This window comes from Engystomops pustulosus, chromosome 10 (genome assembly GCF_040894005.1).
Source record: "Engystomops pustulosus chromosome 10, aEngPut4.maternal, whole genome shotgun sequence".
NCBI classification, from domain to species: Eukaryota; Metazoa; Chordata; class Amphibia; order Anura; family Leptodactylidae; genus Engystomops; species Engystomops pustulosus.
The window spans coordinates 8,397,540-8,412,931 of record NC_092420.1 but is presented as its reverse complement, the minus strand read 5'-3'; the positions used below and the strand labels follow the sequence as shown (position 1 = coordinate 8,412,931).

The 15,392-nt window shown below is 48.7% G+C and overlaps 1 protein-coding gene across 4 annotated transcripts in view; it reads left to right on the top strand.

The window, feature by feature from the left end:
• PLXNA1 (plexin A1) overlaps positions 1 to 15,392 on the top strand; it is a 249,533-nt gene that overhangs the window by 147,714 nt on the left and 86,427 nt on the right. For all 4 annotated transcript variants that reach the window (XM_072126988.1, XM_072126986.1, XM_072126987.1 and 1 more), the window contains 3 exons: positions 4,034 to 4,134; positions 13,802 to 13,925; positions 14,227 to 14,380. In XM_072126988.1, coding sequence (XP_071983089.1) covers positions 4,034 to 4,134; positions 13,802 to 13,925; positions 14,227 to 14,380 — 379 coding nt within the window. The remainder of the gene's footprint in view (positions 1 to 4,033; positions 4,135 to 13,801; positions 13,926 to 14,226; positions 14,381 to 15,392) is intronic.

Genomic DNA, 15,392 nt, shown 5'->3' with positions numbered 1-15,392 from the left:
CTAGCCTTGGCTGTTACTTTGTCACCCATGCTAATAACTTCAGCCCCCATTATTCTAATTAGACTCTCTACTGTCCGGTAGGTGATACCAGGCTAGGCTGTTCCATCCCAGGACTGCCCACCTGACGGTGGAGATCCTAATTACCATACCTGGTTCAGGATGGAGGGGATGGAGCAAAAACTCCAATTGCATGGGACTCGAGTTGGAGTTGGTGAGGGGTTCCCTTTAAGAACCTAAAAATATCACCAAAAATTAAGCAGAAGATGTGTACGTTGTTCTCTCCATCCTCGTATCTCAAGTAGTAAGTAGGCCACAGCTTCACCTAGTTCCTTCCTCGCTCTGGCCCCCCTGTGGATGACGACTTCTAAATGGAATAAAATCTATCATGGGCCCGCGATGTCGCTGGCGTTATTGATTGGCCGCCGTATAATCTCCACTTAACACTCGTCTTATCCAAATCACCTGCTCCATCTTCCTGTTCTTCTTGTACGCTGCAAGGTACAGGCTCAGGTGATAGAGTCCTGCACCAGGTGGTGCTGGGGGGTGCTTGTCCTTCACATGATGGATGATCTAACCTAGTTCTGTGGACCAGTGATGCATTGAAGTTGCTTTATCTGGTAAGGTCTGGCGTCCAGCTGTGCGTTCTATTCTCGTCAGCCTCATGCTCCGCTAACTTGTCCTTCTAATGCCCCGCTATTAATGACATCATATTTCATTTTCCTACGGGTACGCATCCATGTTCCGCTAATGCCCTGACATGTACCGGAGCCTGGCTGGGTCACCTCATTGTATCTTCCCTCTTCTCACATTACTCCGCTCGGAGTTCTCATGTATCCGGGCTATGCAAGGAGTCGAGGGAGACCCCCTACGTTGGGTCGCGTCAGCCTTTTAATTCTAAAAAAAACTTGCCCGGGGCTTTATATTTAAGAGGAACCAGCTAAATGAACGAGCCGGTCCATGCGGAATCTAATTACCCTGGAGCCGGCGGGTAAATATTAATACATTTCATAAGTAGCGCTGAATGGCGAGGGATCCGAGACGCACATCTGCTGCTCTACCTTTCTGCTTCCTCAGGAATTCGGGAGAAGAAACCAAGTTTTGAAACGAGAATAAAACCAAAACTAATATCAGCATTTGGTGATTGTTTTCCCGGGTTTATGGATAGAGCTGGAGGCTCCTGCACCGATACATTCCAGATTTAATGTAGCGTCTCGCGAATTCCGAAGGAGCCGTGTGACGGGGGATTATTTGGGTTCTCGAGTGGTTTAAATTTAATTTTTTTTTTTCTGGGTTTTGTGTCCTCAGTCCGTCGTTACTGGCATCACTGTCATAGGTCATCATGAATTTTTTATTTTTTTTAAAAATTTTTGTGGGGAAATTTTGTTTTGAGCAAAATCGAATAATTTTTGTAAAACTTCAATGTTGGAACTTTTTAAAAACCATTATTTATTAATTTTTTAATTGCTTCTGAGCACCCATGGCCCTGTAATGAGGACCCGTGGGACTTGTTGCACTACAGAAAGCAACTTTGTAATGAGGACCCGTAGGACTATAGGGAGGGCACATATCACTGTGAAGACGACCACAGGGACACTTAGGAGATCCTGATGCACTATAGAAAGACCTAAAGGGATGACACCGAAGGGCATCTGTAGATGTTTAAAGAGGAACTCTAGGACTGTAAGTGTATAAAGGACCCATAGGGTTAGAGAGGACCTGTAGGACTATTAGGAGGACCCATAGGCATGTAGAGGGGACCCAAAGGATCATATATCCTTGTAGTTTTACTGGGGCTCTTTAAACTGCTATGGATCCTTTCTGTATCCTTTTGGGTCCTCCTTATAGTCCTACAGGTTCTGTTTAAGGAGGACCTGTAGCATTGTAAAGAGGACCAATCGGACCCATAAGGATATAGAGAGTATCTGTAGGACTATAAAGAGGACCTGTTACACTATAGAGAGCTGTACCTATACAACAAGGAGTTGAAGCTCAATACATAGGACCTTAACTCGCTATTTTTACATCTTGGTTGCAGTACCGGTTTTCACCATTGAGATTTTCCATTGACCTCCATGCAATAGCGCCCCCCAACATCAACTCAAATTTTCTCAAAAACTTTGGATATTTTTTTTTTCTAAAACATTGTGCAAATTAAACAAAGTTACCTGGTGGTGCAATGCCTTCGGTTTCCTGTTCTTAGAAGCTGAAAAGAGGAATCCAGGAAAAAGTCTACTTTTCAAGGTGTGACGGTGTGGTGAATGTCACCCTCAGGAATTAATGCGGCTGCTTGTGAGGAGCGATCCGTACAGACGAGACACCTAAGACATTGCATCTCTTGTGAAATTTCCCAGTCTCCATGCAAATGTAATCAGGGAGCGCTCCTGATGACGGCGCTGAGTGGGGCGCGAGCTGCCATCTTAGTAATGTTTTGGCTAAGTATCTTCATTCTCCTCTTCTTCAGGCTCCGGGATGAGACCTATTTGCAGATTCAGGTTGAGAGAATAGTTTGAATGATATTTTAACCCATTAGGAGCCAAGTAAAAGATTTTAAGGAGCGCCTCTTCAGCCTCATTTTCCCCCGTGATTGTGGACGTCTCCTTGAAATAACCCCAGGGGCGCCATCGCTTTTATAAATCTCCTTATAAGGAAGGTTATGGCTTTGGTCAGTGTCCATACATTTTGCTCTTGAGGTAGTCCCAGGCAGGGAGCAGTACAGCTCTTCTGATCATGTGCTGCTTTCTAGCCAATCGTATAGCTCATTAGTCATGTGATTGTCTGAGAGGCCCTAATTGGCTGCAAGAATGTACACAAGATCTGATACCAATGTAGGACAATGTATGACAAACCCTTATAAGCTGCAGATGAGGCGTCACACAGCTTTCCCAAGCTCCTGAATGAGATGTGCTTTTAGTTAAAAAGATTCAACCCAAGTATAGCAATATGCCGATATAGGAACATCCTGAGTAATATGATATGGTATGCCTAATGCTCCTCCCGAGGGGAGATGTGCCATTCAGGACTCTGAGCAAGATGGATGACACTTGCATAATGGCGCCATACAGTTATACAGTCAACACTCATTTCTTTAAGTACGGTCCTTCTCACCACAACAATACGAATAAACCGTTACTTTTCCAGGCTTCTGAATGACTCCTTATAGAATTGCAGTGATGGATGTTCCTAGGTAATAGAGATCTGTCCCTTAAAGGGATAATCCTGGTGACAGGTTTTCTTTAAAGGTTTGGAAAAGATGGGTGATGACCTCTGTGCCGGCCATTATGTTGTAGCAGTCATATTGACAGTCAGTCACTCAGCTTTCCCGTTCTCCTGTATGACCATTTTCTGAATTTTGGAAAGATGGATAAATACCATTGACAACCACAGTTTAAGTAGAGTTCCCCTTTAATAGTAGCAGCCTTACAGGAGAGATTTTGGAAGCGTTTGGGATGTTTCGGCCTGGATGCCGCTGATCTCCGGTGCTCCTTTGTTATGTAGATACATTGCTCTAATTATCTCCTGACCGGCAGAGGCCTAATGAATCGCAAGCTCAAAATATCCCGGATAAATGGGAACGATCCCAGATCAGAGAGCCCATAAAAAAAGCAACAATATTCATAAATCCCCCCTCCGGGTGGCGCCGTCCGGCTTCTCGCTGCCCTGGCACAGCGGAAAATTTCCATCAATGGATTTTTGGATCAATCACATGATGCCAGGGATATAATGCAAATGAATATTTGGGGAGTGGGGGGCTGGAAAAGCTGGGTGCCAAACGCTCAGCTCAGTAATAAGGTCATCACTCTTTACCTCTGTAATGGATTTTCATATTGTGTTGTCTGTTCAGAGCTTTGGAAAAGCTGGGTATCTTGTAAATTCTCTGGCAGCAGTTATTGGGTATGGAATAGATAAGGGATCCTTTGATGTGTGATTAGGGAGTCTGTCACTCAGGAGCCTGGGAAAGATGGGTGACGGGGACTTGTATAGCAGCCATGTTGGTGTTGTGTGATTGTCTGACCTTGTCCCTCTCCGGTTGCAGGTGACCCGTGTTCCGGTGGAGAGCTGCGAGCAGTACCAGAGCTGTGACACCTGTCTGGGCTCCCGGGACCCCCACTGCGGATGGTGTGTGCTCCACAACACGTAAGTCTGACTACTCCTGGCCGGGGAGATCCTAAGGGAGCCCTCCGCAGCCTCGCTACCCTGCTGCCTGATGACAGCCCCTCTCCGTCTTGTGCTGGAAATAGCTGCAGTCTATTCCCCCCGGAGCAGCCAGAGGCACGGCCGCACCCCGGGGACTCGGCACAGCCAGGCACCGGAATATAGGCCAGGTGCAGGGAGGACAGCGCAGGCGACTCTGACAAATACTGCAGGGGGAAGGAGCCCCCCGCCATTACTCTCCTGTGACAGCACAACAGTGGGGGCCGCTCTCTGGATTTATACTCTACTGCACGAGCTGCAAGCAGTAAGGAGTCTATCTCTAAAGGGAACCTGTCAGCAGGTGTCTGCAGCCAGTGTTATGTGTTGTCCCTGGAGAGATGTGTAATCAGACCTTTGTGTATGTTGTCAGTAGCAGCAGGACTGTGATATATGATGCTGGATTGGACAGGAGGGTCTATCTATGTATAATGATGCTGTGCTTTGTGCATTGCATCGAGTTGCACCATAGTTCATTCTACTTTGTTGTAGTATCAAATCAGGATCTTGCTACTCCAATGTGTGTCCTCCGTGTACAGCTCAGAGCAGACAGGTTGTATAGCACAGAGCACAGCAATGTGAGGACACTCCACCCATTGCCCTTGAAAAAAAGATACATTCCTGGAATGTAAACCCAAATATCACAGTCCTGCTGCTACTAACAACATACACAAAGGTCTTATTACACATCTCTCCAGGGACACAGAGGTGTAGAGCTCGTCACAATGTGTCATCACTCTTTCTTGTTATGAATTGTATCAATTCTGCCATCATGTTTTCTGACTATTTTTAACATTTTATTGCTTGAACTCCTGTCACATCCAGAGCTGCACTCAAATTTGTTAAAGAGAACAGTAAATGACAGGCCAGGTCATGTGACCCGATTACAGCTCTGGATGTGAATGGAGTATGGCATAATCTTATTTCTATAGGGTTGGTGAATGGTCTGTAGGTGGTTTCATGTATTAAGCGGCTTCTGTTGGGGGTTGTCAGGCAGTGAAGAGTTAAATGTCACCCCCTCCCGGGCTCTGAGTGACGGCTGGACAAGGTTTGGCAGCTCCTGGACGTTTAATTCCCCGATGTATCGAGCTGCCAATCTCGCCAACAAGCTACTCCTCATGTGTCCAGCCTGGCAGGGAGCGGGCGCTGCGGCCGCTGGATGCCCGGGACAGGAGAGCTGTCAGTAACGCTGCCCCCCATCTCAGCTGTCACCTCTCCCGCAGAGCCCCCGCTGCTTGATGGAAGGAAATCGCACCTTAGCCGCTTCACCTACAAGTCCCCGTCCAGAGATCCAATTACATGGAAGTGCAGTCACATTGTGCGAGGAGATGGCGGCGTTATACTATAGTGCAGCACAGGACGCCTCCGCTATACACATGGTATACACCGATACATAGGGAACCCTCTGCTCTGTACATTGCAGTGCAGTCACATTGTGCGAGGAGATGGCGGCGTTATACTATAGTGCAGCACAGGACGCCTCCGCTATACACATGGTATACACCGATACATAGGGAACCCTCTGCTCTGTACATTGCAGTGCAGTCACATTGTGCGAGGAGATGGCGGCGTTATACTATAGTGCAGCATAGGACGCCTCCGCTATACACATGGTATACACCGATACATAGGGAACCCTCTGCTCTGTACATTGCAGTGCAGTCACATTGTGCGAGGAGATGGCGGTGTTATACTATAGTGCAGCATAGGACGCCTCCGCTATACACATGGTATACACCGATACATAGGGAACCCTCTGCTCTGTACATTGCAGTGCAGTCACATTGTGCGAGGAGATGGCGGTGTTATACTATAGTGCAGCATAGGACGCCTCCGCTATACACATGGTATACACCGATACATAGGGAACCCTCTGCTCTGTACATTGCAGCGCAGTCACATAGTGCGAGGAGATGGCGGTGTTATACTATAGTGCAGCATAGGACGCCTCCGCTATACACATGGTATACACCGATACATAGGGAACCCTCTGCTCTGTACATTGCAGCGCAGTCACATAGTGCGAGGAGATGGCGGCGTTATACTATAGTGCAGCATAGGACGCCTCCGCTATACACATGGTATACACCGATACATAGGGAACCCTCTGCTCTGTACATTGCAGTGCAGTCACATTGTGCGAGGAGATGGCAGTGTTATACTATAGTGCAGCACAGGACGCCTCCGCTATACACATGGTATACACCGATACATAGGGAACCCTCTGCTCTGTACATTGCAGTGCAGTCACATAGTGCGAGGAGATGGCGGTGTTATACTATAGTGCAGCATAGGACGCCTCCGCTATACACATGGTATACACCGATACATAGGGAACCCTCTGCTCTGTACATTGCAGTGCAGTCACATTGTGCGAGGAGATGGCGGTGTTATACTATAGTGCAGCATAGGACGCCTCCGCTATACACATGGTATACACCGATACATAGGGAACCCTCTGCTCTGTACATTGCAGTGCAGTCACATTGTGCGAGGAGATGGCGGTGTTATACTATAGTGCAGCATAGGACGCCTCCGCTATACACATGGTATACACCGATACATAGGGAACCCTCTGCTCTGTACATTGCAGTGCAGTCACATTGTGCGAGGAGATGGCGGTGTTATACTATAGTGCAGCATAGGACGCCTCCGCTATACACATGGTATACACCGATACATAGGGAACCCTCTGCTCTGTACATTGCAGCGCAGTCACATTGTGCGAGGAGATGGCGGTGTTATACTATAGTGCAGCATAGGACGCCTCCGCTATACACATGGTATACACCGATACATAGGGAACCCTCTGCTCTGTACATTGCAGTGCAGTCACATTGTGCGAGGAGATGGCGGCGTTATACTATAGTGCAGCATAGGACGCCTCCGCTATACACATGGTATACACCGATACATAGGGAACCCTCTGCTCTGTACATTGCAGTGCAGTCACATTGTGCGAGGAGATGGCGGTGTTATACTATAGTGCAGCATAGGACGCCTCCGCTATACACATGGTATACACCGATACATAGGGAACCCTCTGCTCTGTACATTGCAGCGCAGTCACATTGTGCGAGGAGATGGCGGTGTTATACTATAGTGCAGCATAGGACGCCTCCGCTATACACATGGTATACACCGATACATAGGGAACCCTCTGCTCTGTACATTGCAGTGCAGTCACATTGTGCGAGGAGATGGCGGCGTTATACTATAGTGCAGCACAGGACGCCTCCGCTATACACATGGTATACACCGATACATAGGGAACCCTCTGCTCTGTACATTGCAGTGCAGTCACATTGTGCGAGGAGATGGCGGCGTTATACTATAGTGCAGCATAGGACGCCTCCGCTATACACATGGTATACACCGATACATAGGGAACCCTCTGCTCTGTACATTGCAGTGCAGTCACATTGTGCGAGGAGATGGCGGTGTTATACTATAGTGCAGCATAGGACGCCTCCGCTATACACATGGTATACACCGATACATAGGGAACCCTCTGCTCTGTACATTGCAGTGCAGTCACATTGTGCGAGGAGATGGCGGTGTTATACTATAGTGCAGCATAGGACGCCTCTGCTATACACATGGTATACACCGATACATAGGGAACCCTCTGCTCTGTACATTGCAGTGCAGTCACATTGTGCGAGGAGATGGCGGCGTTATACTATAGTGCAGCATAGGACGCCTCCGCTATACACATGGTATACACCGATACATAGGGAACCCTCTGCTCTGTACATTGCAGTGCAGTCACATTGTGCGAGGAGATGGAGGCGTTATACTATAGTGCAGCATAGGACGCCTCCGCTATACACATGGTATACACCGATACATAGGGAACCCTCTGCTCTGTACATTGCAGTGCAGTCACATTGTGCGAGGAGATGGCAGTGTTATACTATAGTGCAGCATAGGACGCCTCCGCTATACACATGGTATACACCGATACATAGGGAACCCTCTGCTCTGTACATTGCAGCGCAGTCACATTGTGCGAGGAGATGGCGGCGTTATACTATAGTGCAGCACAGGACGCCTCCGCTATACACATGGTATACACCGATACATAGGGAACCCTCTGCTCTGTACATTGCAGTGCAGTCACATAGTGCGAGGAGATGGCGGTGTTATACTATAGTGCAGCATAGGACGCCTCCGCTATACACATGGTATACACCGATACATAGGGAACCCTCTGCTCTGTACATTGCAGTGCAGTCACATTGTGCGAGGAGATGGCGGCGTTATACTATAGTGCAGCACAGGACGCCTCCGCTATACACATGGTATACACCGATACATAGGGAACCCTCTGCTCTGTACATTGCAGCGCAGTCACATTGTGCGAGGAGATGGAGGCGTTATACTATAGTGCAGCACAGGACGCCTCCGCTATACACATGGTATACACCGATACATAGGGAACCCTCTGCTCTGTACATTGCAGTGCAGTCACATTGTGCGAGGAGATGGCGGCGTTATACTATAGTGCAGCATAGGACGCCTCCGCTATACACATGGTATACACCGATACATAGGGAACCCTCTGCTCTGTACATTGCAGTGCAGTCACATTGTGCGAGGAGATGGCGGTGTTATACTATAGTGCAGCATAGGACGCCTCCGCTATACACATGGTATACACCGATACATAGGGAACCCTCTGCTCTGTACATTGCAGTGCAGTCACATTGTGCGAGGAGATGGCGGTGTTATACTATAGTGCAGCATAGGACGCCTCTGCTATACACATGGTATACACCGATACATAGGGAACCCTCTGCTCTGTACATTGCAGTGCAGTCACATTGTGCGAGGAGATGGCGGCGTTATACTATAGTGCAGCATAGGACGCCTCCGCTATACACATGGTATACACCGATACATAGGGAACCCTCTGCTCTGTACATTGCAGTGCAGTCACATTGTGCGAGGAGATGGAGGCGTTATACTATAGTGCAGCATAGGACGCCTCCGCTATACACATGGTATACACCGATACATAGGGAACCCTCTGCTCTGTACATTGCAGTGCAGTCACATTGTGCGAGGAGATGGCAGTGTTATACTATAGTGCAGCATAGGACGCCTCCGCTATACACATGGTATACACCGATACATAGGGAACCCTCTGCTCTGTACATTGCAGCGCAGTCACATTGTGCGAGGAGATGGCGGCGTTATACTATAGTGCAGCACAGGACGCCTCCGCTATACACATGGTATACACCGATACATAGGGAACCCTCTGCTCTGTACATTGCAGTGCAGTCACATAGTGCGAGGAGATGGCGGTGTTATACTATAGTGCAGCATAGGACGCCTCCGCTATACACATGGTATACACCGATACATAGGGAACCCTCTGCTCTGTACATTGCAGTGCAGTCACATTGTGCGAGGAGATGGCGGTGTTATACTATAGTGCAGCATAGGACGCCTCCGCTATACACATGGTATACACCGATACATAGGGAACCCTCTGCTCTGTACATTGCAGTGCAGTCACATTGTGCGAGGAGATGGCGGTGTTATACTATAGTGCAGCATAGGACGCCTCCGCTATACACATGGTATACACCGATACATAGGGAACCCTCTGCTCTGTACATTGCAGCGCAGTCACATTGTGCGAGGAGATGGCGGTGTTATACTATAGTGCAGCATAGGACGCCTCCGCTATACACATGGTATACACCGATACATAGGGAACCCTCTGCTCTGTACATTGCAGTGCAGTCACATTGTGCGAGGAGATGGCGGCGTTATACTATAGTGCAGCACAGGACGCCTCCGCTATACACATGGTATACACCGATACATAGGGAACCCTCTGCTCTGTACATTGCAGCGCAGTCACATTGTGCGAGGAGATGGCGGCGTTATACTATAGTGCAGCACAGGACGCCTCCGCTATACACATGGTATACACCGATACATAGGGAACCCTCTGCTCTGTACATTGCAGTGCAGTCACATAGTGCGAGGAGATGGCGGTGTTATACTATAGTGCAGCATAGGACGCCTCCGCTATACACATGGTATACACCGATACATAGGGAACCCTCTGCTCTGTACATTGCAGCGCAGTCACATTGTGCGAGGAGATGGCGGTGTTATACTATAGTGCAGCATAGGACGCCTCCGCTATACACATGGTATACACCGATACATAGGGAACCCTCTGCTCTGTACATTGCAGCGCAGTCACATTGTGCGAGGAGATGGCGGTGTTATACTATAGTGCAGCATAGGACGCCTCTGCTATACACATGGTATACACCGATACATAGGGAACCCTCTGCTCTGTACATTGCAGCGCAGTCACATTGTGCGAGGAGATGGCGGTGTTATACTATAGTGCAGCATAGGACGCCTCCGCTATACACATGGTATACACCGATACATAGGGAACCCTCTGCTCTGTACATTGCAGCGCAGTCACATTGTGCGAGGAGATGGCGGTGTTATACTATAGTGCAGCATAGGACGCCTCCGCTATACACATGGTATACACCGATACATAGGGAACCCTCTGCTCTGTACATTGCAGTGCAGTCACATTGTGCGAGGAGATGGCGGTGTTATACTATAGTGCAGCATAGGACGCCTCCGCTATACACATGGTATACACCGATACATAGGGAACCCTCTGCTCTGTACATTGCAGTGCAGTCACATTGTGCGAGGAGATGGCGGTGTTATACTATAGTGCAGCATAGGACGCCTCCGCTATACACATGGTATACACCGATACATAGGGAACCCTCTGCTCTGTACATTGCAGTGCAGTCACATTGTGCGAGGAGATGGCGGTGTTATACTATAGTGCAGCATAGGACGCCTCCGCTATACACATGGTATACACCGATACATAGGGAACCCTCTGCTCTGTACATTGCAGTGCAGTCACATTGTGCGAGGAGATGGCGGCGTTATACTATAGTGCAGCACAGGACGCCTCCGCTATACACATGGTATACACCGATACATAGGGAACCCTCTGCTCTGTACATTGCAGCGCAGTCACATTGTGCGAGGAGATGGCGGCGTTATACTATAGTGCAGCACAGGACGCCTCCGCTATACACATGGTATACACCGATACATAGGGAACCCTCTGCTCTGTACATTGCAGTGCAGTCACATAGTGCGAGGAGATGGCGGTGTTATACTATAGTGCAGCATAGGACGCCTCCGCTATACACATGGTATACACCGATACATAGGGAACCCTCTGCTCTGTACATTGCAGCGCAGTCACATTGTGCGAGGAGATGGCGGTGTTATACTATAGTGCAGCATAGGACGCCTCCGCTATACACATGGTATACACCGATACATAGGGAACCCTCTGCTCTGTACATTGCAGCGCAGTCACATTGTGCGAGGAGATGGCGGTGTTATACTATAGTGCAGCATAGGACGCCTCTGCTATACACATGGTATACACCGATACATAGGGAACCCTCTGCTCTGTACATTGCAGTGCAGTCACATTGTGCGAGGAGATGGCGGTGTTATACTATAGTGCAGCATAGGACGCCTCCGCTATACACATGGTATACACCGATACATAGGGAACCCTCTGCTCTGTACATTGCAGTGCAGTCACATTGTGCGAGGAGATGGCAGTGTTATACTATAGTGCAGCATAGGACGCCTCCGCTATACACATGGTATACACCGATACATAGGGAACCCTCTGCTCTGTACATTGCAGTGCAGTCACATTGTGCGAGGAGATGGCGGTGTTATACTATAGTGCAGCATAGGACGCCTCCGCTATACACATGGTATACACCGATACATAGGGAACCCTCTGCTCTGTACATTGCAGTGCAGTCACATTGTGCGAGGAGATGGCGGTGTTATACTATAGTGCAGCATAGGACGCCTCCGCTATACACATGGTATACACCGATACATAGGGAACCCTCTGCTCTGTACATTGCAGTGCAGTCACATTGTGCGAGGAGATGGCGGTGTTATACTATAGTGCAGCATAGGACGCCTCCGCTATACACATGGTATACACCGATACATAGGGAACCCTCTGCTCTGTACATTTCAGCGCAGTCACATTGTGCGAGGAGATGGCGGTGTTATACTATAGTGCAGCATAGGACGCCTCCGCTATACACATGGTATACACCGATACATAGGGAACCCTCTGCTCTGTACATTGCAGTGCAGTCACATTGTGCGAGGAGATGGCGGCGTTATACTATAGTGCAGCACAGGACGCCTCCGCTATACACATGGTATACACCGATACATAGGGAACCCTCTGCTCTGTACATTGCAGCGCAGTCACATTGTGCGAGGAGATGGCGGCGTTATACTATAGTGCAGCACAGGACGCCTCCGCTATACACATGGTATACACCGATACATAGGGAACCCTCTGCTCTGTACAATGCAGTGCAGTCACATAGTGCGAGGAGATGGCGGTGTTATACTATAGTGCAGCATAGGACGCCTCCGCTATACACATGGTATACACCGATACATAGGGAACCCTCTGCTCTGTACATTGCAGTGCAGTCACATTGTGCGAGGAGATGGCGGTGTTATACTATAGTGCAGCATAGGACGCCTCCGCTATACACATGGTATACACCGATACATAGGGAACCCTCTGCTCTGTACATTGCAGTGCAGTCACATTGTGCGAGGAGATGGCGGTGTTATACTATAGTGCAGCATAGGACGCCTCCGCTATACACATGGTATACACCGATACATAGGGAACCCTCTGCTCTGTACATTGCAGTGCAGTCACATTGTGCGAGGAGATGGCGGTGTTATACTATAGTGCAGCATAGGACGCCTCCGCTATACACATGGTATACACCGATACATAGGGAACCCTCTGCTCTGTACATTGCAGCGCAGTCACATTGTGCGAGGAGGTGGAGGCGTTATACTATAGTGCAGCATAGGACGCCTCCGCTATACACATGGTATACACCGATACATAGGGAACCCTCTGCTCTGTACATTGCAGTGCAGTCACATTGTGCGAGGAGATGGCGGTGTTATACTATAGTGCAGCATAGGACGCCTCCGCTATACACATGGTATACACCGATACATAGGGAACCCTCTGCTCTGTACATTGCAGTGCAGTCACATTGTGCGAGGAGGTGGAGGCGTTATACTATAGTGCAGCATAGGACGCCTCCGCTATACACATGGTATACACCGATACATAGGGAACCCTCTGCTCTGTACATTGCAGTGCAGTCACATTGTGCGAGGAGATGGCAGTGTTATACTATAGTGCAGCATAGGACGCCTCCGCTATACACATGGTATACACCGATACATAGGGAACCCTCTGCTCTGTACATTGCAGCGCAGTCACATTGTGCGAGGAGATGGCGGCGTTATACTATAGTGCAGCACAGGACGCCTCCGCTATACACATGGTATACACCGATACATAGGGAACCCTCTGCTCTGTACATTGCAGTGCAGTCACATTGTGCGAGGAGATGGCGGCGTTATACTATAGTGCAGCATAGGACGCCTCCGCTATACACATGGTATACACCGATACATAGGGAACCCTCTGCTCTGTACATTGCAGATGTTCCCGGAAAGACAAGTGCGAGCGAGCGGACGAGCTGCACCGATTCACCACCGACCAGCGACAGTGTGTCCAACTAACCGTACACCCCAAGAACATATCCGTCACCATGTCCGAAGTACCGGTAAGTCCTGGAAGTTTACATCTCATATCTATCTATCTATCTATCTATCTATCTATCTATCTATCTATCTATCTCCTATCTATCTCCTATCTCTCTATCTCATATCTCTCTATCTCCTATCTCTCTATCTCCTATCTCTCTATCTCCTATCTCTCTATCTCCTATCTCTCTATCTCCTATCTCTCTATCTCCTATCTCTCTATCTCCTATCTCTCTATCTCCTATCTCTCTATCTCCTATCTGTCTCTTTCTATGGATGTATTCTCCCTCCCTCAGTAATGATATTGGGTTGTTATTGCAGATGGTCCTCCAGGCCTGGAACGTCCCTGACCTCTCCGCTGGGGTGAACTGCTCCTTCGAGGATTTCACAGAGATGGAAGGACACATAGAAGGAGAGAAGATTTACTGCACGTCTCCCAGTGCCAAGGACATCATCCCCATCACCCGGGGCCAGGGTGAGCGTCCGCGACCTCCATCAGATGAAGTGAAGGCGCTCTCCCACCCCACTATATACATGGGGGGAGCCAAGCTGCTGCGTATAGAGGACCATGACCCTGCACATATAGAAAGCTGCGGAGTATATCTGGAACAAATCTTCCTCACGCCTTCTGCGTGCCCTAATGTAATGCATTGCAGGAGACGTGATGCTTTGCAGCAAAAGTAATGCTACTCACAGCAGAGTTTTGACTATTAAGAATTTTCTGTGCAGCTTTGGTGGTGACTAGAGAAGACCCATGCAGGTTGTAAATACTCCGCTTTGTGTCGGTCACCCGCCAGCTTTGTTCATGGGCAGTGCCCCTTACCATGAGTGGGTGGTTGCCGAAAATTCAGCTGCGGCATAAGATGGGTCATAAGCCCCAGCATGAGCAGCCCAGGGGCGCCCCAGTCTCCGGGCCGGGGGACAGGAGGGGGGATGTTTTCACAGCCGTCATAAATAGCACAAACAAAAAGCCCCTAGTCTGCCCGGTAACGCCTCCTCAGATCTTGTGGCTTTCCCTTAATTCTGTCTTACTGAGCTGGAGAACAGAAGACTCCTCTGTTTCCCAATATGTATTTACCGCACCCCCCCCCCCCCAAAAAAAAGTGTAATAATCCAATCCTTCTACTTAGTCTCCTGTTTAACAAGTAGCAGCAGTGACACAATGTAACAAATACACAGATGCCTCCTTACTGCTACATATGTATCATCAGCAACTACAACTCCCAGCATGCCAGCACAGTCTAAGGACTTTCTGGGAGTTGTAGTTTTACAGGTCACTGCCAAATAACCCAGGAATTCACATTATCATCTCTATAAAGGGGTTTCTTACCACGAAAGCAAATCTGTCAGCAGGTGTGAGTATTGTCCCTGGAGAGATGTGTAATTATACCTTTGTGTATGTTGTTAGTAGCAGCAGAACGGTGAAATAGGCATTTATATTCCAGGATTGTAGCTTCTCCAACTGCACTGGGGGCGTGTCCTCACAC